Genomic DNA, 26,000 nt, shown 5'->3' with positions numbered 1-26,000 from the left:
TGGCAAATATCCTGTTTTTCCTTACGAGCCAGTGCATGTCTCCTTCATAAAAGAGGTGCAAACACCAGAAGCAAGTTAGCGACTGCTCTCCTGTTTCCCTGCAAAACCACATTGTGTTATACTTGTCCTATCATTTTACCCTTCTGCACCTTGTTATCATGAACTGACAAGATAGTATATACAGATATAGCAGATTTGTTGCTGCATGCTTGCATGGAATCACAGTAACATGCTCAGAGATGTCCCACTCTCTCTCAAAGGTAGCTACTCACTGGACTATATGAAATGGCTGGTAGGTCTGGGTTACGTTCAGCCACGTTAAGCAGGACATGACTCAGTTGGAGCCCTACCAGCCTTTCAACGGTTTGGATGTGGTGGGAGATATATTGTAATTGGTATATACGAGCAAGCCATGCACCTCTCAGTTAAGTACCTAGATATTTTTATTATATATGTGCTAGCTGAACATCTGCTCTCATTGTTATCATCAATAGTATTATAGTGTCCAGTTGGCACATGCTAGTATCAAGAGATGTGCTTCTCGCTAACCATAAAAACCATTTATTATAAAATGGACAGAATGTACCCTCATTTTCACATAAGAGAAAACACAATGCAGTACTATACCGTACATTTCTCCACTGTAGATGATACTCTAATCAGAAACTAAATCATGTTCTCCATATGCTTAAAAGACATGTTCCTTACTGAAAAGGTTAAGTGGCTGTAGGTGAAAGCAGCAGTTTTTTATGCCTTGATGTCCCTTGCTTACAGCAATGTCCTAAGTGTAAATACCCAGAAATATTGTGTCTCTGGTTTGCAGTCCCTGCTTTCATAATTTTTTAATCTATCCTTTTTTTTATACACTTCACATTTGATCTCCACTTCATGCAGGATGATAATAGATATTTTCCATATTTATAGTGTTCCTATGTAGCCAAAGAGGAAGAACATTACCTTTTACAAAGAGGTGAATGGCTCTCGGAACCCACTGGGAACTACAATCATTCTTAGGCCCTGTGGAACTGTTGACATCCACTAGATTAACTATCTCACAGTATTAGCATTTATACTCCTAGATGTTATCTAATGCTGTATGTTAGTACACATATATTATACTGACGGATATGGAATTTGCCTAATTTGAGAAAATCTGCAGATTCAACCTGGAAGGTTTCTGCTAGGAAAACCTGCACCTTCATCTCAAACGTTGCTCCTGCTAAGGCTTGCAGCTACTTCTCATTTTCTCTGTCTTGGTAGTTAAACTCATGAGCCATACATTGTGCAGCCCTCTGTCATAGTAGTAGCATCAATATCTAGTAATATGTTGATAAAAACTCTGATTTGAATGTAGGCAAGAAAGGAAGAATGTAACAAAGAATAATGATATATGAAGCTTGAGCTATTTCTCTTGCTTTAAAACTACTAGTACTACGTTGTTATATTGAGATGATTTCCAGTCTGCATCCTCCAGTAACTTCCCTTTGTGTGTGCTCATTCTGCCCCCCTACCGACATGTCCTTTATAACATCTCAGAGTACCCACTCAAATGAAATTGTATGAGGGATGGGATGGGACTTAACCACCACTGGACCCAGGTAACCACCAATTCATGATACCAGTCATTGGTAAAGAGAAATAGGTATGCTCTACTGCAGCATAGCTCTAAGATGCCCAGCTCCTTGCAGCATTTTTGGAATGTCCACTTAAACTAGTTGTGTACAATTAACTTGACTAGAAATAATTTGTAGATTAAATGGTAATTCTGAAAATCTGACGTGGGTCCTGCAGTTTTTAATTTAGGTTGAACAAGCCTGCTGTACAGCTTCCATAGCTATCTTTCTCCTGTCTACTTCTGCTCTAGTCGACATTCCAAAAATGTGTGCAGAAAGTAGAGGGTAATGAAGTCATTACTGTTCAAGGTGGTAGAGGGCATTGCTAGGCCGTGGGATTGGTATACTTGTCTCACAAAGGATCCCTCTGAGGTGATGTTTGGCGGAGAAGCTTAGCCTTTTCCAGTGCCCATCCATGAATGAGGACCCCTGCACTGAAAGTCACAAAATTAGTGGTGCAGTGATTCTTGTTGCACATGGAAAATTTCAGGGTGATCCGTCAAGCAGGGGCCGAGAAAAAGGGGGCTCAAAAAACATTGTGTTTCCCATGTTAATTTCCATAGTATTCTTTAGACACAACTACAGGTCGGCCCGCTGGCTGGAATAGCTCCAAATGTGGGAGAAAGCTAGCTGTTGGTACGCAGATTACACTTTTGCTTATTTGGAGTAAATCCGTTTAGTAGTTTTTGAGAAATTTAGGGAAAATCATATTTGTATATCTCTGGCCGCGAAGTATTCACGAACAAAGATGAGCTTGTGCAGGGAAATGCACAGCTCTGATGGACTGCCAACACTTCAAACCAGGAAGTGTTGGCAGCCCTCTTGGGATACGGCTTGAGCCAAGTACCAGAAAAAAGTTCCCGCTTCCTTGGGGACTGCCACCTCCCCAAAGATTTCATATTTGTATATGCAGGTGGGCCCGGGGCCCCTGCACCCTAGGGACCACCACTGACCGGAGCAAATCTTTTTTATGAATAATAATATGCCCTGGCTACCTGGACCTGGGGACCACTGGCCACCCGTACCTGGGGACCACCACCTCAGGGACAAATAGAAAGCAATGGAAAGGGGGTCCTTTTTGGACCCCCATTAGCCCCAGGGACCACCACCACCCAGGGCAATCTTGACATTGAAGGGGGCCAGCACAACCCCCATCTTCGAGCCACTGATGGCCTTGGGGACTGCCACCCCCCAGAGCCAGTTCCTACTATGTCCCAGGAGTGCCCATCCTTGGGACAAGGCTGTTTGCTATGGCTTGGCTGCAGCCACAGCAAACACTTCAGGCTTTGACAGCAGGACCTGTAAAGCAGATCCCCCTGTCAAAATCCGAAGTTTCATCTCTCTCCCCTGCACACGTGCACGGGAGAGAGATGAAATGCTTCAGCAAGCACATAGCTGCTGTCAAAGCAGCTCTGTGCTTGCTGAAGCATTGGCACTGCGGTCCCAGATAGCCCGTGAAGGGCTTGTTTTGAAAGAATTTATTTAAAAAAAAAATACATATAGGGACCACCCACTGTCCCAGAAAGCCCTTATAGGGTGGAAAAAAAGGGCTGAAAAACAAAATAAAGCTAGCTCAGCATGAAAGTCAAACACTTTCACACTGAGCAGTGCGGGTTCAAGTCCAGCTGGACTCGAATCCCTTTAAAAAAAAAAAATGTTATTACAAATGTTTAAGTAAAAATTAAAGGTGATTATATTTCTTAAACATGAAGAACATATTCTCATTTTTAAATTAAACATGTCATTTTAAGGATATTATACATCAGAGCTTAAAAAAGTCTGTCTCCCTCTCACTCTTTCTTTCTGCCACTCATACACCCACTGAGACACTTACGCACCCACCTACAGACTCACTCACACCCTCATGCACACACTCAGAGACCCACACACACACTGCCGCACCCACTAAAACACAGATGTAGGCATGCTCACACCCATACAATCTGACAGCCACTTTAACCCCCAAATACATCATCTCACATCTATTCTCACAACCAGAGAGGCCGTAGCCAACTCCCGCTGCGCATGGGAAAAGGCCTGTGTACGGCATGGGGTTCAGTGGTTAGGGGAACTTGGCTACAGGGTCTGGCTGCCGGCCAGGTCTTTTAAGCAGCCTCTCCTGTGCTCTGGTGAAGGCTGTGCACAGTGCAAGTTTGGGTGCTTATAGTGGGTTGCCATGCCTGTGCCCAACCACTGCCGCGCACGCCCAAAGGCTGTGCGCAACGATGGTTGGATTAATTTATAGTAATTTTAAATTACTATACGTTAAAAACCCTAGAAATTGACTGAAAAAAATAAACGTTACCAGGGACATTATAGTTGGGAAATAGAGTTGAAAAAAAAAACATTGAAATTCACTGAAAAAAACAAAGCTTAGAGGGACGTTATAGTTAAGTTCACATTTCAAGCATACAAAACCATAGAAATCAGCAGTTATAGTTTGCTACCTCAAGTAACTATAATTTGTGCCCTAAGGTAACTGTAGCTCGTGCCCTCGCCATACACTGCTAACTACCCCCACAAGGCCTAACTAGAACGTCCCTCTAACGTTTGTTTTTTTGGTGAAAAATATATATATGTTCAATGGCATGTGTAGCTGCAGATACACATGCTGTGCACATCCCGCCATCTAGTGTTGGGCTCGGAGTGTTACAAGTTGTTTTTCTTCGAAGAAGTCTTTTCGAGTCACAAGATCGAGGGACTCCTCCCCTTTCGGCTCCATTGCGCATGGGCGTCGACTCCATCTTAGATTGTTTTCTTTCCGCCATCGGGTTCGGACGTGTTCCTTTTTCGCTCCGCGTTTCGGTTCGGAAAGATAGTTAGAATCTCGGAAAATTCGACGGTATTGTTTGCGTTCGGTATCGGGTTAGTTACAACAGATCGACACCGAATTTTGAAGAGCTCTGGTGGCCCTTCGGGGTTTTCGATCCCCGTTGGGGCCTGGTCAGCCCGACCACGTGTCTCTTCAAGGCTAATGGAACGGACCCCATTCCGCTTCTGCCCCAAATGTCACAACAAGTATCCTTATACAGATCAGCATCTGGTCTGTAACTTGTGTTTGTCTCCAGGACACAAAGAAGATACTTGTGAAGTCTGTCGAGCGTTTCGGTCAAGGAAGACACTAAGAGACCGAAGAGCGAGAAGACTACAGATGGCGTCGGCGCCGACAGGACAAAAACACTTGGAGGAGGAAGAAGAAACCTTCTCCATCGAGGATTCGGACTCGGACGAGGTCGATCCCGAACAGACGCCGAAAACCGTGAGTAAGACGTCGACACACAAAACTCACGGAAAGACCACTAAAGCCCAGGGGACGCCACCGCCAGCAGACTATGGCTTAACACCGAAAATAGGTGACCGAGCATCGGCACCGAAAAAGGGCACGCATGTGTCGAAGGCATCCGACTCCGGTCTAGATACCGGCACAGAGCAGACTCGACCCCGAGACAGCGGGTCAGAGCAAGTTCCGCACCGAGAGCGGGCGGCACTGAAACGAGTCGCACCGAGAGACCGGAATGCCAAAAATTAATAAAGTGTTGTCGGAGCCAAAAAAGACTGCCGAAAAAGTTTCCATACCGAAACATCCGGCCTCTGAACCGAAAACAAGTTCCTACACAGAGGAACAGGGAATGTCCTCACAAATGCATTCACATAAGTTCGGACAAGAACTAGAGTCAATGGAGCCAGATTACACTCAGAGAAGGCTCCACATCCAAAAAGACACAGGGAAGATAAGTACTCTTCCCCCAATTTGGATGAAAAGAAGACTTGCCTTCCAAGAAAAAGATAAGCAGCCACAGGCAAAGGTGGCAAGACAAGTAACCCCGCCACCATCTCCACCACGCTCAACACAGACATCACCGGTAGCCACTCCACCAATGATGCAGTCACCAACTCATACCGGAATGAGTCAGGATGATCCCGACGCATGGGATCTTTATGATGCACCAGTATCAGATAACAGTCCAGACTGTTATCCAGCGAGACCGTCACCACCTGAGGACAGTACAGCCTACACACAGGTGGTGTCAAGAGCAACGGCGTTTCATAATGTCACCCTGCATGCAGAGCCTATTGAGGATTACTTTTTATTTAACACACTATCCTCCACACATAGCCAATACCAAAGTCTCCCTATGCTACCTGGAATGCTAAAACACTCCAAACATGTGTTTCAGGAGCCTGTGAAGGGCAGGGCCATAACTCCAAGGGTGGAGAAGAAATACAAGCCGCCACCAACAGACCCGGTATACATCACGCAGCAATTAACACCAGACTCTGTGGTAGTATGGGCAGCTCGCAAGAGAGCAAACTCACACACCTCAGGAGACGCACCACCTCCAGACAAGGAGAGTCGCAAGTTCAACGCTGCGGGGAAAAGGGTTGCAGCACAAGCTGCCAACCAATGGCGCATTGCCAACTCACAGGCATTGCTGGCGAGATATGATGGGGCTCATTGGGACGAAATGCAACATTTCATTGAACACCTGCCCAAAGAGTTCCAAAAAAGGGCACAACAAGTGGTGGAAGAAGGACAAAGTATCTCGAACAATCAGATACGCTCGGCAATGGATGCTGCAGATACAGCTGCTAGAACAGTAAATACAGCAGTGACCATAAGGAGACACGCATGGCTGCGTACGTCAGGATTCAAAACTGAAATACAACAAGCCGTGCTGAATATGCCATTTAACGGACAGCAGTTGTTTGGGCCGGAGGTGGACACTGCTATTGAAAAACTTAAAAAGGACACTGATACAGCCAAAGCCATGGGCGCACTCTACTCCCCAAAGAGCAGAGGCACATTTTGTAAAACACAGTTTCGAGGGGGGTTTCGGGGACAAAGCACGGAACCCACTACCTCACAAACAAGGCCCACTTATCAGAGCCAATATCAGCGGGGAAATTTTCGGGGAAAATATAGAGGGGGCCAATTCCAAAAAAGTAGAGGAAAGTTCCAAAGTCCCAAAACTACACAAAACAAGCAGTGACTTCAACGTCACAAATCCCCAACACATAACACCTGTAGGGGGGGGGGAGTAACCAAGTTCTACAAACAATGGGAGGACATAACAACAGACACTTGGGTCCTAGCAATTATCCAGCATGGTTATTGCATAGAATTTCTCAAATTCCCTCCAAATGTCCCACCGAAAACACACAATATGTCAAAACAACACATGGATCTTCTACAACTAGAGGTCCAAGCGTTGTTGCAAAAAGATGCAATAGAGATGGTACCAATTCATCAGAGAGGAACATGAGTTTACTTGCTGTACTTTCTCATACCCAAAAAGGACAAAACTCTAAGACCTATATTAGATCTCAGAACATTAAATCTCTACATCAAATCAGATCACTTTCACATGGTGACATTACAGGACTTAATCCCATTGCTCAAACTAGACTACATGACAACACTAGACCTAAAGGATGCATACTTCCATATACCGATACATCCTTCACACAGAAAGTACTTAAGGTTTGTATTCCAAGGGGTACATTACCAATTCAAGTGTTGCCATTCGGGATAACAACTGCGCCTAGAGTTTTTACAAAATGCCTGGCAGTAGTAGCTGCTCGTATCAGAAGGCAGCAAATACATGTGTTCCCGTACCTAGACGATTGGTTAATCAAAACCAACAAGCAAAAACGGTGTTCACAACACACAAAGTATGTCATAGAAACCCTCCACAAACTAGGTTTCTCACTCAACTACACAAAGTCACACCTCCAGCCGTGTCAAACACAGCAATACTTAGGGGCGACAATCAACACAACAAAAGGGATTGCCACTCCAAGTCCACAAAGGGTACAGGCATTTCACAATGTAATACATGCCATGTATCCAAAACAAAAAATACAAGTCAAGATGGTGATGAAACTACTAGGCATGATGTCCTCATGCATAGCCATTGTCCCAAACGCAAGATTGCACATGCGGCCCTTACAACAGTGCCTAGCATCACAATGGTCACAGGCACAGGGTCAACTTCTAGATCCAGTGTTGATAGACCGCCAAACATACACCTCGCTTCAATGGTGGAACAATATAAATTTAAACCAAGGGCGGCCTTTCCAAGACCCAGTGCCTCAATACGTAATAACGACAGATGCCTCCATGATAGGGTGGGGAGCACACCTCAACCAACACAGCATCCAAGGACAATGGAACACTCAGCAGAGATAGTTTCACATAAATCACTTAGAACTGCTGGCAGTATTTCTAGCGTTGAAATCATTTCAACCCATAATAAGCCACAAACACATTCTTGTCAAAACAGACAACATGACAACGATGTATTATCTGAACAAACAGGGAGGAACACACTCGACACAGTTGTGTCTCCTGGCACAGAGAATATGGCATTGGGCGATTCACAATCACATTCGCCTAATAGCACAGTTTATTCCAGGGATACAGAATCAGTTAGCAGACAATCTCTCTCGGGATCACCAACAAATCCACGAATGGGAAATTCACCCCCAAATACTAAACACTTACTTCCAAAGATGGGGAACACCACAAATAGACCTATTTGCAACAAAAGAAAACGCAAAATGCCTAAACTTTGCATCCAGGTACCCACAAGATCAGTCTCAGGGCAATGGGCTATGGATGAGTTGGTCAGGGATATTTGCATACGCTTTTCCCCCTCTCCCACTCCTTCCGTATCTAGTAAACAAATTGAGTTAAAACAAACTCATACTAATAGCACCAACTTGGGCAAGACAACCTTGGTACACAACACTACTAGACCTCTCGATAGTGCCTCATATCAAACTTCCAAACAGACCAGATCTGTTAACTCAACACAAACAACAGAGCAGACACCCAAATCCAGCATCGCTGAATCTAGCAATCTGGCTCCTGAAGTCTTAGAATTCGGACATCTGGACCTCACACAGGAATGTATGGAGGTCATAAAACAAGCAAGGAAACCAACCACAAGACATTGCTATGCAAATAAGTGGAAAAGATTTGTTCATTACTGCCATAATAAGCAAATACAACCCTTACATGCATCTGCTAAAGTCTTCGTCAGCTACCTACTGCACTTACAAAAGTCAAAGCTAGCTTTTTCATCCATTAAAATACATCTCACCGCTATTTCAGCTTATCTGCAAACTACGCACTCAACATCACTTTTTAGGATCCCAGTCATAAAGGCTTTTATGGAGGGCCTGAAAAGAATTATCCCACCAAGAACGCCACCAGTTCCTTCGTGGAACCTTAACATTGTCTTAACACGGCTCATGGGTCCACCGTTTGAACCCATGCACTCATGTGAGATACAATACTTAACATGGAAAGTAGCATTTCTAATTGCCATCACATCTCTAAGAAGAGTAAGTGAGATACAAGCATTTACCATACAAGAACCATTTATTCAAATACACAAGCATAAAGTAGTTTTACGAACAAATCCTAAGTTCTTACCAAAAGTCATATCACCGTTCCACTTGAATCAAACAGTAGAACTACCAGTGTTCTTTCCAGAACCAGATTCTGTAGCTGAAAGAGCACTACATACATTAGACATCAAAAGAGCGTTAATGTACTTCATTGACAGAACAAAACAAATTTGAAAAACAAAACAATTGTTCGTTGCTTTCCAAAAACCTCATACGGGGAATCCAATATCCAAACAAGGCATTGCCAGATGGATAGCTAAATGCATTCCAAACTGTTATCTCAAAGCAAAAAGAGAACTGCCTATAACACCAAAGGCACACTCAACTAGAAAGAAAGGTGCTACCATGGCCTTTCTAGGAAACATTCCAACGACTGAAAGATGTAAGGCAGCCACATGGTCTACGCCTCATACGTTTACCAAACACTACTGCGTGGATGTGTTAACAGCACAACAAGCCACAGTAGGACAAGCAGTACTACGAACTTTGTTTCAAACAACTTCAACTCCTACAGGATGAACCACCGCTTTTGGGGAGATAACTGCTTACTAGTCTATGCACAGCATGTGTATCTGCAGCTACACATGCCATCGAACTGAAAATGTCACTTACCCAGTGTACATCTGTTCGTGCCTCCCCGGGAGCCTGTAGCCATTTGAAGTTGATCTTGAACATTTGTAAATTTGTAAATATATCGCTTTAAACCACATTATATACATACATATTTACTCCATTGCATGGGCACTATTACTGTAATACACAACTCCTACCTCACCCTCTGCGGGGAAAACAATCTAAGATGGAGTCGACGCCCATGCGCAATGGAGCCGAAAGGGGAGGAGTCCCTCGATCTCGTGACGCGAAAAGACTTCTTAGAAGAAAAACAACTTGTAACACTCTGAGCCCAACACTAGATGGCGGGATGTGCACAGCATGTGAATCCGCAGCGTCTAATGCCACGAACAGATGTACACTGGGTAAGTGATATATATATATATATATATATATATATATATATCTATATATCTATCTATCTATCTCCAAACCACCATAAAGCTGTGTAAAGTTGGCGCCCCTCGACAGGCGGCAGAGACAGGGTCACGAGCCCCTAAACATCAAACAAACACCTTCCTGCTTACAGAAAGACACCTCTGCTACACCGTGTCTTTCTGTAAGCAGGAAGGTGTTCGTTTGCTAGATATATATATATATATATATATATATATATACACACAAAATATCCCCCCAAAAACTGATAAACTTTATCCCACGTCCTGAGTGTGAATTTGTTTTGCGTTTTTGTCATATTTTATCATTACCGGTCTGTTCCGCCAGTTCACGCACCACCCCTCATGGGCTCCCCGAGCCCAGTAAAGTCTGTACTGCCACAGAATGGGGGCAGGATGTTACTTCTATATTTTCCTTGTAAGGAGAAATGAAGGATGGTTCCCCCAGTCTTAGACCCCTACAATGTAATCAGTTCCTGCCCTTCAGAGATTCTTGAGGTGGACTTTAAGTAGTTGACAGCTATCCAAGGCTAAGATTGCCTGTGCATGGTGGACATTTAGGAAGCCTTCTTCATACATCATCCCCCTAAAGGAACACACGAAAATACTATTCAGGCCTTCAACAAGATAATGGCAGCTTTTCTGAAGCACACAGTGATCAACTGCTACTTGTGTCTGAATGACTGCCTCATCTGAGCAGCGTCGCAGCAGAAACAAGAGTCTGACCTGGCACAGATGCTCGCAATACTTTTATGTTTTCCAATTAATCAATCAAAGATTTGAAAAGTGCAACTCATCACCCACAGTGTCTCAAGGTGCTGTTTGTGGGCGTTCTGTTCAGTCTAAGAGCCAGGTTTTGAGGTCCTTCCTAAACTGCTCCAGTGATAAAATCTGCCTGAGCTTGATAGGTAGCGTGTTCTATGTCTGACTGCCAGTTAGGAGAAGAATTTTCCTCCGGCTGCGCTTTTCCAGATCTTGGGGACGGCTGTGAGGGCGAACTGGGAGGAGTAGAGATGTCTGTTGGGTACGTAGAAGGCAAGTCGCTGGTTGAGGTTTGCCGGTCCAATGTTGTGCAGTGCCTTGTAGTTGTGGATCAGGAGTTTGTATGTGATGCTCTTGTTGACAGGGAGCCAATGTAGGTCTCTGATGTGGGAGGAGATGCAGCTTTGTCGGGGGATGTCCAGGATGAGTCTGGCTGCTGCATTCTGGACACTTTGTTGTCTTGATTGTAGTTTCTTGGTGATGCAGGCATAGAGTGCATTGCCGTAGTCCAATTTGCTGGTGACTAGTGCGTGGGTGACTGTCTTTCTCGTGTCGGAAGGGATCCACTTGAAAATGTTCTGTGAAAGCATGCCAAAGAGACAGCCTTGACTTGGCGGGTCATGGAGAGAGAGGAGTACTGAACGATGCCCATTGCGTGCTTGGTCCGTGGAGGCAGGTGTGTTTCCCAGAGCTGTTGGCCACCAGGAATCATTCCAGGCAGAAGGTATGGAGCCGATTATGAAGATCTGTCTTGTTTGAGGCAGCTGGCTGCCATCCAGGTGGCGACTGCTCTCATCCTCTTGTGAAAATTTCTCTTGGCCTTGCAGAGTCCTTGGACCGGAATAGAATCAGTTGGGTGTCACTGGCGTATGAGACTGTGTATAGCCGGTGTTGTTTGATTATCTTGGCAAGCAGGGCAACGTAGAGGTTGAAAAGTGTCTGGCTGAGTGAAGATCCTTGGGGCACTCCGCAGCATGTGTCTTTGGATACTGAGACGGTGTCAAATGCAGCGGAGAGGTCAAAGAGGATGAGTGTGGCTAGGCCGCCGCAGTCCAGTATGATGCGTTTGTCATCGGTGGCTGCTAGGAGTGTGGTTTCAGTACTGTGGTTGCTTCTGAATCCGGATTGGAATGGGACCAGGATAAAGTGTGTCTTGAGGAATTCAGTGAGTTGCTGGGTGACGGCATTCTCTGTTGCCTTGGCTGGAAAAGGGAACAGAGAGATTGTTCTGTAGTTCTTCAGCTTCCTACAGTCTGCGGTGGGTTTCTTGAGTAGCGGGTTGATTTCTGCGTGCTTCCAGTCTGTGGGGATGTGACGGTCTTGAAGGATTGGTTGATAGTTGGTCAGAGCTCCAGTGCTATGGTGGTGCTGACCAGGTTGAAGATATGATGAGGGCACGGATCCAAGGGTGCTCCCGAGTGGATGGAGTTCATCAGTCTCTGAGTGTCCTCTTTGGTGATGGGGGTCCTGGAATTTATTATCTGGTGAGGTGCTAGGTCTGTGGTGGTGGACAATGCTGGTGAGCTTTGGTTCCTGAAGCCTTCGTAGCTGTCCTGGATTTTTTGGTGGAAAGGTGGCGCTGTCGTTGCAGAGGTCTTGGGAGGGATGGATGAGGTGTCTGTCCCGGAGTTCGTGAACTCTTTGACGATGGCGAAGAGCTCTTTGCTGTTGTGAGCGCTGGTATTGAGGCATGCTTAAAAGGCAGCTTTTTTGGTGACTGATGTTCTGGTGGTGTGTGGTGACGGCATTCTTGTAGGCTTTGCAGTCTTCAGTTGATTTGCTGATCACTTCTTGATCAATAAGACTGCCAAATAGGTGGTTCTCAAGACCTTTGGGTCTCCAAACTTTCCTGGATATGTGCCTCTACATGCAGATTGCATATACTTTCTGTGCATTTCTGAACACTGGAAAGTTCTTCTATACAACTCTTTTCAGCACATCCCAGTCCAACCCTCCCTGAAACCAACTTTATACACTATCTTAATCACTATCTTTTCTTGGGGTGCACCTTGTGCTTTTCTGCCTGCAATGTCAGCAACTTGCAGTGATGGTTGAGGTTCAGACTTTATTGTTCACTCTTAACTTTGGCTGTCTTTTGTGCTCTCTGGGCCTTTGAATTTCAGATCTTGAGCAAGTTCTTTATACAAATGCACATCCCCCTCCAAGCCTCTATTACCTCTGCAAAAGTTAGAGTCCACAAAGACAGCACCATGTTGTCTCCACTCATAGCTGGACCGCCTCCTCTTCCATCCTGGATTTAGATTCTGGGTTTTTATGCTGTTATGGGCCTAGTCCTTGCGTTCATTGTCACTGCAATACATAGATCAGCAGCTGGCCAAGCCTTAGCCTATGTTTATTAGAAGCCCAAATTTAGTCATAGAACAAGAGCAAAGAAGTAATACCGGGTCTTTGAGTGTACAGAAATGGGCGAGAATGCTCTTACTGATTTAAATAGGACCTCCATTTCAAGTCAAAGACTATTAGCCTCATTATGAGTTTAGTGGTCCCAACGCAGAACCTCCAAACTCACGGGGGGGACGCTACACCACCACCATGGTGGTGTTGCTGCCCACCATCCACATACCCCACCCCTCAATTACAATGTTCCTGCTGGACTGATCAGCACAGTGCTATGTGGTAGCACTATGCTCCCTTGAAGGAGCCGAGTGCTAACTTGTAGCTCAGAGGGGGCCGACCAGCACCCTCCGAACACACACTGTCTGCAAGCAACATTGCAGGTCTGAGGCCTTCAGATCCGCTATGGCTGAGTACCACTCAGCCTGCCATCATGCTGTCCAGAACAATGATCCCAATGGGGATGGCGGTCCCTTGGTGGGTCCTTCCGCCAGGGTTGTAATTGGGCCGTCGGACCGCCCGAAGTGCGGGAGTCTGACCGTCAACGTGAGTTTGGAGGTCCTCGGACCGCCACACTCCTAATGAGGTTCTATGTGTGTTTGTGAAAACAATTACCAGCGTACTTCTAAAGCAAAACACTGTGCTAATACCACCCAACTCTTGGAGATCAGAATGATTCCCTGTATGAGAGACTAATTAAATTTGATCAAATGCTCGTAGATGCCTTGTCTAGGATCAAGAGAAGAAACGGACACTAAGCATTAGTCACCAAGTGATGTAAGGGTGTACTACACAATCATGACTAGGGCTTTGAGGGTTTGCTTAGGACGTACCCCCAATCTTGTAGTCTAGCACTCTATTAAAGAGAGCAGTCACATCAAATGTAACATCTTCCAGTAAGCGTGAGATCATAGCACACTTGTGGTAAAGATATCAGCTCAGATAAATACCTTTGATGAAAAAAGTCCATAACAGTTCACTAACATTTATACTTCCTTACAAAATCTCCTTGTGGTTGACACCTTACACAATAAAAAATAGAGCCTATATTATATGCATGAGCCCTAAGAAAAGGGAAAGATGTGAGTGCTCAAGCCAACTGAAACACAGCTTTGGGCATATACAGACATATACATTCACACACAGAATGCTTTGCAAAGGCTCCTAGTAATAGTCTGTTTTTGTAAGATGTTTTCCAAAAGCTAATAACTAAGATGAAATCACAATAAAATCTTCTGTTTGTATTTCATTATGATAATTGTTAAAATAGTTTTGTAAGTAATTGTGTAAGGGAAAAAAAACATAATAAAATATATATTGTTTTTTTCCTAAACAGTTAATAAAAGGCCTTCAACAGGAGCTAAATCGGTTATACACGCTTTTCTGTTCACGGAATCCAGAGTTTGCCGAGAAAGGTGGAAAGGTCTCAATTGTGTCACACTCCTTAGGATGTGTCATCACCTACGATATCATGACAGGATGGAATCCGGTTCGCCTTTATGAACAGTTGCTTCGAAAGGATGAGGAGGAACGCGAAGAACATTGGATGACATATGAGGAGCAACATCTACTTCAAGAACTTTTTTTAACAAAACAGCGGTATTGTATTCAATATTTGTTTGTGTGCTGTGCTTCTTTCCCGTTGAGTATCGTTGACAGAGGTCAGGTAGACCTACTCATATAGCATGAAATGTTCATGGGTTGCCTCCACGGTTCATATATAGGTTTTATTTTGTGACATCCGATGCCATTTCTTTAATTGCTTGTCTGATATTGAACAAGATCCTCTTTATTAAAGTTTCCCTTCATTGACTCTCTTTTGAAAGCATAAGGCAGCTTAGTTAATACGACCACTGTGTCTACAGCCGAGTCCCAATATTGACATTTGTTGTTTTAAATAACATTTTTTTATTAATTTCTTGATCAGCAACATGCCCCATTACACAACTTGGTCACAACCAGTATACGTATTACATTTGATGCATTCCCTAAGCATGTTTAGCTCATTACTTAGGGTCCAGGCCCTGATGATGGTCCCTCCACATGCCCCGCATTTTGCAATACTTCTAAGGGCATCTCCTGCAGTCATACACATGTTCTTCTGCATGGCACTGTAGTCCATGCTTCTTGTCCATTCCAGTGGTGGCTGCTGCCAATAAAAAGTAGTGGGGCAGCAAAGGGGAAAATAATAACAAAAAAATATAAAGTACTTACCTACTGCTCGCTGACTCGGTCTTTCTCTGCTCCTGGCAGTCCTTAGACCACACTGTACAGGCTCCCAGTCTCCCCGCACAATATAGATGCTGCTCTCATGCTGGTAATACCTGCATCAGAGCTCCTGATTGGGGTGAACAGGCTGGTTTGCCACTCACCTAGGGACAGGTAGACTGTGGGTCTTTAAGATTCTTCATAGGGTTATACTCGTCCACTCTACAAAAGTCCCACAGTTCCCTGATTAATTATGTTCAGTTGTCAACATATCACGCTGCTGTTTTCTCCAAAGAAGTGATATTACTGGCCAGAAGGGCAGTCAGTCGCTAACCTGCGGCAGAGAGGGGCTGAACCAGGGTTACTATTCTAGGTACTTTCTTGTACCCAGGAAGGACTGAGACCTGCAACCATTTTCGGTCCTCATAGTATTCAACTCATTCCCCCCTAAGAAGAAATTCAGCATGCTGACGTATGCCTGAGTTCTGCTGTTTGTGGACTCAATTGTGTCCCTATACTTGTTGTCTGCATGCTTTCTTGTCCGAGTCCAGATGTCCCACAGTAGCCATCTTTGAATTATATTGGGGTTTGACCACTTTTAATCCACTGTCCTGCAGTTTGCTTGACATTGGTCCCTCAGATTTTTACCAAGGTCATTTTGTTGGCTTCAGACCATTTTTGTAGGTGATAGATTCATGTTTTCCTGTACCACAGTGATTGGTTATTGAAGACGGGGTTCACCTCATTTAGTCTGACTGCCTTTAGACACTGGTGCTGTTACTGTCTACCCTTGGATTTTGCATTTAAGAGCCAACGTCCCATCTTCTACTATCTCAATATCTTATATACTAGGTTCATTCTAAGTATGATTACCCTGAAGAGAATCTGTGACCTTTAGGCTACGATCCTGATGTTTCAAGCGATAGCAAAAGTCCCAACCTTGGCTATTCTGAGATTGCGGAGTCGTTGAGGTTTTTCCATTTTTTTGGGCCTCATACTAATAAGCACATGCTCGCCCTTCATCTGCAGTGGGCTTAGTGAGATTCACATTATTGCTGAGTCAGCCCAGGAACTTCTTTGGTGGATTTCCAATGACACCCTGATGCGGGGCAAACTATTTTCTCCTAATACAGAGCTCTTTGATGTGATATGATGCTTCCACTCTGTGTTGGGTAAGTTAACTGGACGTTGTGGAAATCAAGAGTCCTCTGGTGCCACCATATCAGCCTTCTCTGGCTAGAAAGTTTAAACTCTCAAAGCCCTGAGATTTGAACATCTTGCCAGCACTATAACCTATCCTGCTTTTATTCAAATATTCCCTTGCTCTTTGGGAAATGGCTATTATTGCTGTAATCCACCACTGGAGGCCATGAGGTGCGCTTTTCACTATATGTGCACCACAAGTTGGATGTATCCAAAAAGATGCTTTCACACTATCCTATATGTTTGATGCCCATGTCTTGTCATGAGGCAAGGGTTGTCACTTGGATCCATTCTTGAAAGAGGTCCTCCACAGTTCCTAGATATGAATAGAGCAGAATACTTTTTTTTTTTTTTTTTGAATATATTTTTATTAACATTTTGCTATTACAACGTTACATATTTATTCATTTCACATGCACTTTTATATCTACTTCTTATTTTGTACTTTTTCGCTTATTGCTCGATCTTTATTAACAGTCGTTTTATTTCTCTTTATTCAACCAGTTACTCTTTTACTTATTCAATCACTTTTCTTTGTTACAGCTCTTTGTTCTGCATAAGCAATAGTCAAGCAACAGGTTTAAACCCCTTCTTCCTTGTAACTTGGAATAATGATATAGAGGGTTAGGTGCCACCCAATTGGGTGTGGGAGGAAGGAGGAAGAGGCGGGAATAAAAAAGAACAGGCCACCCAGGGCCAACCATGCGGCTATGTGCAAATGATTTTTATAGTTGTTGAACTGAAGGTGCTATGTCAGATCCATTTTTTTTTATTTTTTATTTTTTTATTTTAATTTTAAGCAGGGGGTGGTATCGACCCAGGGCGCAGGGACGCGCCGTGTAGACGGAGGGGCACGCACACTGCCTATCATGTTCGATGGCGAGGTGGGGATCCACGGCCCAGCTGCCTTCAGGCCTCTACACTTAATGAAAGCCACTTGGAGGTCGGGTTTGTTCTGGGCGCCTATCTATGTGCTACAATCGCCTGGCTCCTACCTCGGCGTGGGTTGGGAGTCGCTGGTTTCTCTTGCTGGGTTCACCAATCTCCTAATTATACTCTCCCAATTCGTCACTAAGTTCTCCCACCCCGGAGCTATGGGAACCCGGCGGATACTCCTGGCTTCTTCTGCTTTTAGGACCTGTAATTCAGCTCTAGCCCACGTTAATGTATCATTCTCCCAGACAGTCAGTAAAGGACAACCCGCAGCTTTCCAGCCCCTCGAGATTAGTCTCTTATATAGTGCCAGGGTGAGGTCCAAAAAGCGCCCCTTCACTTTTCCACGGAGTGCCGTTGGTCCAAGGCCCAGCAAGCACATCTCGGGGCTGGGTCTTAACTCAATCTCAAGCAATTCAGTTAAGGTAGTCAACATTTCCTTCCAGCCAGTCTGGATCACCGGGCAAGTCTAAACCATGTGGTCGAAATTCGCCCCACCCCCCCGCACCTCGGGCAGGTCGCTGGAGATCCACCGTATATACGGAACAGCCTGTGTGGCGTGAGGTATGTTCTATGCAGGTAATTATATTGAAGGTACCTTAAGCGTGTATTACGGGACACCATCCGGGGGTAAGCCAGTATCTTTTTCCACTCTGAGTCTGTGAGTTCTCGACCAACCGTGCCCTCCCAGCCTCCTCTCAGTGAACGTAGGGGGTCTAAAGCTGCCTCAACCTGGGACCGATATATCTTGGTGATGAGACGTGTTTCCTCACCTAATGTCATCAGTGAGTGCAAGACCCCGTGTGTGTCAGGTTCCGCATTTGCCGTGTCCCAGTGAGCCCTAAGGGTATGTACCAGTCTCCCGTACAGTAGAAACTGTCCACCGGGAACACCCTCCTCCATCAAGTCAACAAATCCCCTCAGGACTCCCTCTTTGAAAAGTCCTCCCACTACTTCTATTCCCGCTGCTAGCCAATGACTGAGTCCCATACTTCCCGGCCCCCTCCCCCTGGGTTCTATAGCAAGTACTGCCAGCGGCAGAGCTGGAGAATACGGGTGACCAACTCCTACTCTTTTCGTGCATCTTTTCCAACATCCCATTGCCACTTTTATCATTATGTTGTTCCCAGGGAGAGTTATCTTCCTGTTTGCCATGTTTGCCGCAATCCACGCCGTATCAATCACTCCCTGGGCCGTATATAAATCCAATTGGCCCCGACCCGTAAGCCACCCGGCTATCCACTGCAATTGGGATGCAAGGTAATATGCCTCAAAGTCAGGTGCCCCCAGGCCTCCCGCTTGGGGAGGCCTGCAGATGGTCACGAGAGTGGTACGTCTTCGCCCACTATCCCAAATTAGTTCTCTAAGCAATGTGTTCAGATCACGGAACCATGCCCGGGGTATTAGCAGCGGTAAATTGGCAAAGTAATAGAGCAGTCGGGGGAGCATGATCATTTTGGATAGCGCCACTCTAGCCATCACTGACAATTTTAAAGAGCGCCAGAATGTTACTGATGATCTCAGCGAACGAAGCGCTCCACCTAGGTTACCCTCTCTTAGGTCAGCCATACCATGGTAGATCTGGATCCCCAAGTATCTAAATGTACGCGGAGCCCATTTCAGGTCCACCGGGCACGCTATGGGGCGACCATATCCAGACGTCAGGGGGAACACATATGTTTTATTACGGTTAAGTCTTAATCCTGATACTAAACCAAATTCCTCAAGTACGTTCAGGGCCCAGGGGAGTCCACTCGCCCCGTCTCTAAGGTATATCAAAATGTCGTCTGCATATAGCGAGATAATGTGATCCCCTGGTTCCCACCGAATCCCTCTGCCCGCTCCTTCACCTCGCACCCACGCCGCTAAGGGTTCCATCGCCAAAGCGAACAACAATGGAGACAGGGGGCATCCCTGTCTAGTTCCCCAATACACTGGGTAAGCAGCTGAGACGGTCCTACCCGTCTTGACCCTTGCCAATGGGGACGAATATAACAGGTCCACCCAGGCAACCCAGCCACCACCCAGGCCCATTTTTAACATTGTCGCCCTCAAGTAATCCCATCTGATCGAGTCGAAGGCCTTTTCAAAGTCCACAGCTAGCAAGGTCCCGGCTGGTGGCTTCGCCTCATCAGGCATATGCATTATAGAGAAAATCCGCCTAAGATTCAAGGAGGTGCTGCGACCAGGAATAAAACCGTTCTGGTCAGGGTGCACCAGGGTCGGCATAAGGGGCAGTAACCGATTAGCTAGTATCTTACTCAAGATCTTAAAGTCGCTATTTAGCATTGATAGTGGTCTAAATTCTGTTACCGATGGATCACTAATGTTTGTTTTTGGGAGCGGCACAACCAATGCTTCACGGAGCGTGGAAGGGAGCACCCCATTCTTTACCGCCTCCATATACATTTCCTTGAGTCTGGGAGTTAATAAGGATTTATACTTTTTATAAAAATCCATCGGAAGACCATCTGTGCCCGGGGTCTTCCCAGGAGCCAGCTGCGTGATTGCTTCGTTTATCTCTACTGCAGTCACTGGACCCCCCAGGCCGGCCCCGTCCTCCGGGCTCAAAGCCGGCAGAGACATCCGAGTTAGGAAACCATCAAGGATCCCCACCTCCAAGTCTGTGGGCTTCCTATACAAGTACGTATAATAATCTTTGAATGCGTCGTTAATGGATTCTGGACTAATTCTGCGTGCCCCACCCCTGTCCAATACACTTGCAATAGGACCACTATCACTATTCGGGCGCACTAGCCATGCCAAAAGTCTACCGGATCTCCCCTCCTCTGATTGCATGGATACCAAGTATCTTTGCACACTGTGGCATCTAAGACGCTCTTCTATTCGGGAGTGCTCCCTACGCGCACTCTCGTACTCTTCATCCGCTTGTCTTGTGGGGCCCTGTCTCAACTCCCCCTCGTGGATGACCTTCTCCAGTGCGTTTAATTCTCTCTCAAGTGTACGTTTTATCCCCACTGACTGTCCCAGACAATGACCCCGCGTCCCCACCTTGAGTGTCTCCCACTCTATGCCTCTGGAGGAAGTGGATCCCCGGTTATCCTCTATGTGTTCCTCTAAGTAGCTTTGTACCCCCTCCCTGTACGCTTGGTCCTCCAAGGCCGACGGAAGCATTCTCCATGCCGGTATAGGAGGTCTGTCCCGAGATACATTCAATGTCATCAATAGAGGATTATGATCAGATATTGTGCGGGCAAGGTACTCCGCGTGGGTCATACTTCGGGCCAGCCCTGCTGTGCAAACTATTCTGTCGATTCTAGTATGTACCTGGTGGAGGCCCGAGTAAAACGAATAATCCCTGGCAACAGGGTGTTGTAGCCGCCAAGCATCCACCAGTCCCCAGGCGTCCAGCCACTCTGCTAGTTTTTTTGCTGCTTTAATTGATGTTGCTCCCTGCAGTGGGGGGTTAGACCTATCTAGGTCGATATCAAGCACTGCGTTAAAGTCTCCTCCTATTAGTACTTCCCCCGTGCATTGACGAGTGAGATGCCCAGACAGGCCCGTCATGAATAATGCTTGTTCCTGGTTGGGGGCGTATATACAACTCAGGGTCAACTGGAGCCCCTGTAGTTTCCCTTCTAGAATGACCAATCTTCCCTCCCTGTCTATGTTGGAGGAATCTAGCACAAATGGAACTCCCGCTCTAATCCAAATTAGGGTTCCTCTTGCGTAAGCTGAATATTCTGTGGCAAATACCTGACCCCTCCATCTCCTCCGTAATTTCTCCCCCTCTCCGGGCGCGAGGTGAGTCTCCTGTAGCATAGCTATATGCACCCCTCTTCTTTTTAAAAAGGAAAGAATTCTATGTCGCTTACTCGGAGTGCCCATCCCCCTAACGTTCCAGGTCATAGTGTTGTAGCCCCCCATCGTATTCTTAGAACCCGTTGTACATGGAGTCTACACGCCCCCGGCCCCGGCCAAGCCCCCCAGAAGCTTGCACCTTCATTATGATCAGCCCACATCGCACATATAGCCGGTATAACTAATAACAAAAAAAACCAACTCCCCTTCCCCAGGGCGCCTCCAAAACTGTAGGCTGCCCAATAAGTCCTACAACACTGCAGATCACACAAACACATCAAGTCAATACTCGCCGGTCAGGGTTGACAGGCGAGAAACAGGTCCGGGGGGGCGGCCAGGTCCGGAGGGGCCACCGTACTTCTTATCTTGACTCGCCTTTCAGCGCCGGTGCGGGTTCTGTTTAGATCAGTTCATCAGCCGTTTGTGGGGTTACCTCCGGTGCACTAGTCGATCCCCCAGAGCCCTCGGGCGAGGACACCACTATGTCTTCTGATTCCTCTTCAGAGACCGCCGGCGGAGACGATTCCACTCCCATCTTGGCTGCCGCTTTTAGGGCTTCTCTCTTTCCAGTCTCCCTTTGTGCCTGCGTGTGTGCTAGCCGTCGGCCGCCCCCTGGCCTTCTCCCTCTCAGGGCCCGCCGGGACCCTCCCCCACTGCGGCCCCCCGGCGCAGGCCGCGCCGGGCCCGACCCCGAGCTCTCAAGCCACTCCCATGCCTCCTCCGGAGTCTGGAGGAAAGTGGTTTTCCCCTCCACAATCACTCGTAGTCTTGCTGGATAGAGCAATGAGTACTGTATCCCTTCTTCTCGTAAAGTTCTTTTAACGGCCAGGAAGGAGGCACGCTTGTTTTGGACCTCCAAGGTGAAGTCAGGGAACAGTGTTGCTTCGCCATTGGCCACTTTAAACGGACCCAATTCCCTGGCTTTCTGCAGGAGGATGTCTCTGTCTCTATAGTGCAGGAGTTTAGCAATTACAGCCCGGGGCGGTCTGCCAGGGGCAAGCGGTCTAGCCGGCACCCGGTGTGCACGTTCCAATGAGTAAAAGGGGGTCAGGCATCCTGGTGCCACAACCGTACTTAGCCATTTCTCCAGAAACTCCACCATGTTAGTCCCCTCGACCCCCTCAGGGAGACCCACCACGCGAATATTGTTTCTCCTGTTTCTGCCCTCTGCGTCCTCAGCTCGCCGTTCGAGCTTCGCCACTCTGTCTGCCAGAGAGGTCACCTCCGCTGATACTTCTACTTGTTTTGGGACAACTTCCTCTAGTGTTGCTTCTGCCTCCTTTACTCTGTCAGCCAATTTGTGGTGGTCGGCTCTCAATAGCCCCACCTCTATCGCCACCTGATTAATGTCACGCTGTAGAGTGGATTTGGTGTCCTCAATGGCACCCAGTATCTTGTCCAGGGTGTCCTGAACCTTGGTTTGTGACTGGCTCTGTGTGGTCAGCTCGTTGTCCGCCATTGGTATCAGTGTCTTGTTCTTGTGTCTGCCCTTGGAGGGCATTGGATATGCAGAGGAGGGCGTCTCAGCGAGGCCGGCGCGCTGTGCCGGTAATTATACTGCCTGCTGTTGGCCTGCCCGTTCACCCAATCTGTTGCCGTCAAGATCTCAGGTTCTGGTCGCTCTAGGAGGAGTCTCAGACACCATGCCAGTCATCCCCAGCTCGTTGGGCCACAGTAAGCAGGTGCGCCCAGGATCCTCGATGTCGCCGTGTAGCTCGCCTCCGCCGAGCGTCCCCACCAGCGGCGCAGTCGGAAACAAGGTGGTTTGGATCGGGTCGGGGGTGGCGCCTCCCCCAAGACCGCGCCGCCCTGCGCAGGAGGGGCAGCCGCGGTAGGCCCCCAAGGCCGCGCCGTCTCCAGCAGCCAGGAGGGACCCCAACCCCGGGCAACAATGGTGCCAGTCTCAAATTTCGGGTGATAACAGCAATCAGCACGGGGCGAACCCTCGCCGCCACACCCCGCGACGGGCGATCAGTGTCCAACTTGAACCGTCCTAGGCGCAGGGGGCCCCCCCGCCACCATACAGGGGGCACCCGGGCAACGACCACCGGCACCGCAGTCGTACGGCCCCCAGGGGGCACAGGAGAAGCGGGCTCCCTATCAGTCCTCCTCGGGGCGCCTCTTGTCCCCTTGTCTCCTCACCGTCCGTGCCCCCGCAGCCGGGAAGCACCAGGCCCCGCCTCCCGGGTGGGAGGCCGACTTCACTCCGTCCGGCGTCCCCACTCGGCACTCCGATCTGCCCCTCACACCTCGGGGCGGGCCCGCGCACAGCCTCCGCGCCCGGCGCGGCACGCCGCACGTCCCAGGTCCGCGGCCACAGCCCGCCAGCAGGCCCCCGGGCACGATCCCCGCCGGGCCACACGAATCCACAGGGGGCCACCCCCGGGGCAACGGCCCCTCGCCAGTGGCCCCACCCGCAATCGCCGCTCACCTCCTCCTTCGCTCCGAGCCAGCGGCACCTCAATTCAGCGCGGGCGGCCCCGTCCGTCAGCTAGGCCGCAGCCGCTCCGCAGCCCCGATCGGCTCCGGGAACCCAGGCGCTCACCCCGGGGGCCAAGCCGCGCCGCCACCGTCTCCCCACGTCTTCAGCAGTCGTTACGCTCCACTTTGAGCGCGACACTGCCCGCCCCAGCGCGTCTAGGCATACGTTTGAAGTCGGCCCCTCCGGAGCCGAGCGGTTAAGCGTGCGCCATGCTCAGCTCCGTGGCCACGCCCCCATAGAGCAGATTACTTGATATGATCTTTTACACAAAGAGGCTTTTCAGTGAGAAGGCGAACAGTTTATTTCAAGCAGGACAGGACCAGGGCCCACTCATTAGGCCTCACTACTTAAGTTCTACAGTTCTCACCACAGTATTGCAAATTCCAGGGGTATAGCAAACCAATTTGTTGAAGCCCACGTCCGCTCCAGCACCCCCAAAATCTTGAGGGTTGCAAATGACCAGTGCATGACTAGCATCCTGCATCTTTAAAACTTTCACTCGTTGACTGTCTTGATAACAGAAGGGGAGAAGGAGGAATACTCCACATACATTTGACTGAGAGCAGAGAATGGCTTTACCTGATGTTATACTTCACCAACCCCAAATAATTTCTGAGAAAAGTAAATGTTCATGATCATCATGTTGGTCCTCATCCTTCAATCTCTGCAGATGATGGACTAGCTAGATTCCTTGGTTCTTTTAGAAGCATGTATACATGTGTCCATTCATTACTATTTGAAAAACATGTGCAAAAATGCATCCAAATAAATGTGGGAGTTTTAAGAGGGTCCCAAAAGATGAGTTTCACATTCAAATAATCTTATACAATCTTTTGCCAAGGATAAGGAAATATGCTGGATAGAGTAGTACCAAAATTGACATGAAGGTTCAGCTTAGATGAAAAGAAGTCAATTTTTTAGTTTGGTGTAAATCCTGTAGTGGATAAACCTGACAGAATGTTTATCTCTGCAGCAGTGGTTCGAGGACCGAAATTTGATTACTACTAGTTGGCCATCTTATTAACTGCCGGGAGCAAAGTGTCTGAACCTTGTTATAGAAAATCTTCGTGGTAAGAAAATGTTTTTGCTACCCTCTACTTCATGGACAAAGTTAACCTGGACACACCTCCAGGTTTGGAAAACAAAGTTTTTGAATGAGCAATTCACTGTCTAGAAAACCTGTGATATAAAACAATATGCATATTTTGACAACTTTAATACCTCTTTACTCTTCAATATTGCCTGTATGCGACCTCCTTTAGAAGTACACATTTGAAAAATTGGAAGAAATGGGAAGTAGTTCTGGACAGTGGGCATGGCCACGGCCAGCATGACATCATGATGTGTGTTACAGACAGTAAGACATGGCTCAAGACTTAGAACAACACTTCAGCCTTGGTTGTAGTAGATCATTATATGACCAAGGAATTCATTTGAGTTTTGTTAAGGGTTATGGTTCCCTAAAAATACTATACATTAATCTAAACACCTTATAAACCCAGTGAAGATGCTTCTGTTGATGGGGCTTTCTTCAAAACCTACAAAAATCTTGTAAATTAACTAGTTATGGTTAGATATGCAACGAACCATAACTCCTGTCCACCACAGATGCCTCACTTGTAGATTTTACATGACCTCACAAGGGACCTTATAGACAACAATGGCATGTCCAGTTTGCACCGTATTACTGCCTGTAGAGTGTAGTACATGCACGTTTATCCTGTGCCCATGTATGTAGATTGTAAAGGTGGTGTAAGAAGGCCTTGGGTGAAAGCTTTGTTTCCTGCCAATATCCCCTATTGCTCTGTATACATCCACACCTTGGTGCCTCTGTCACCATGCTGTATTCTGTATTCTTACATAACCTGCACGGGTATAGTTTTAAAAGCTCCATTGATGTTATAGGTGATATCTTGGGTATGTTGGAGAAGTTCATGGGAGGGCTGGATGCATAGCAAGTAAAAACTAAATTCTAAAATTCCATTTGTTTCTAGGTTTTAGTTTATAATCTTTAATGTCACAAGAGCTGACGTTTTTCAATTACATTGTAAAGTTTCTATAATGAATAGTCAGTAGAGAACTGTTGAACATAGGATGCCATTTATTTTTTCTTATACAGTGCATAATCGTAATGGGGCAATGGCCATGGAACACAACTGAACTTTGGAGATCCTCTTTGCCGCCATCAAAACTGGGTTG

General features: G+C 46.9%; 1 protein-coding gene across 4 annotated transcripts in view; it reads left to right on the top strand.

The window, feature by feature from the left end:
• The window catches only part of DDHD1 (DDHD domain containing 1), a 464,003-nt gene that overhangs the window by 272,979 nt on the left and 165,024 nt on the right, over nt 1–26,000 (top strand). For all 4 annotated transcript variants that reach the window (XM_069208549.1, XM_069208547.1, XM_069208550.1 and 1 more), the window contains one exon: nt 14,490–14,752. In XM_069208549.1, coding sequence (XP_069064650.1) covers nt 14,490–14,752 — 263 coding nt within the window. The remainder of the gene's footprint in view (nt 1–14,489; nt 14,753–26,000) is intronic.

Source organism: Pleurodeles waltl, chromosome 9 (assembly GCF_031143425.1).
Source record: "Pleurodeles waltl isolate 20211129_DDA chromosome 9, aPleWal1.hap1.20221129, whole genome shotgun sequence".
NCBI classification, from domain to species: Eukaryota; Metazoa; Chordata; class Amphibia; order Caudata; family Salamandridae; genus Pleurodeles; species Pleurodeles waltl.
This window is presented reverse-complemented; position numbering and strand designations above follow the sequence as displayed.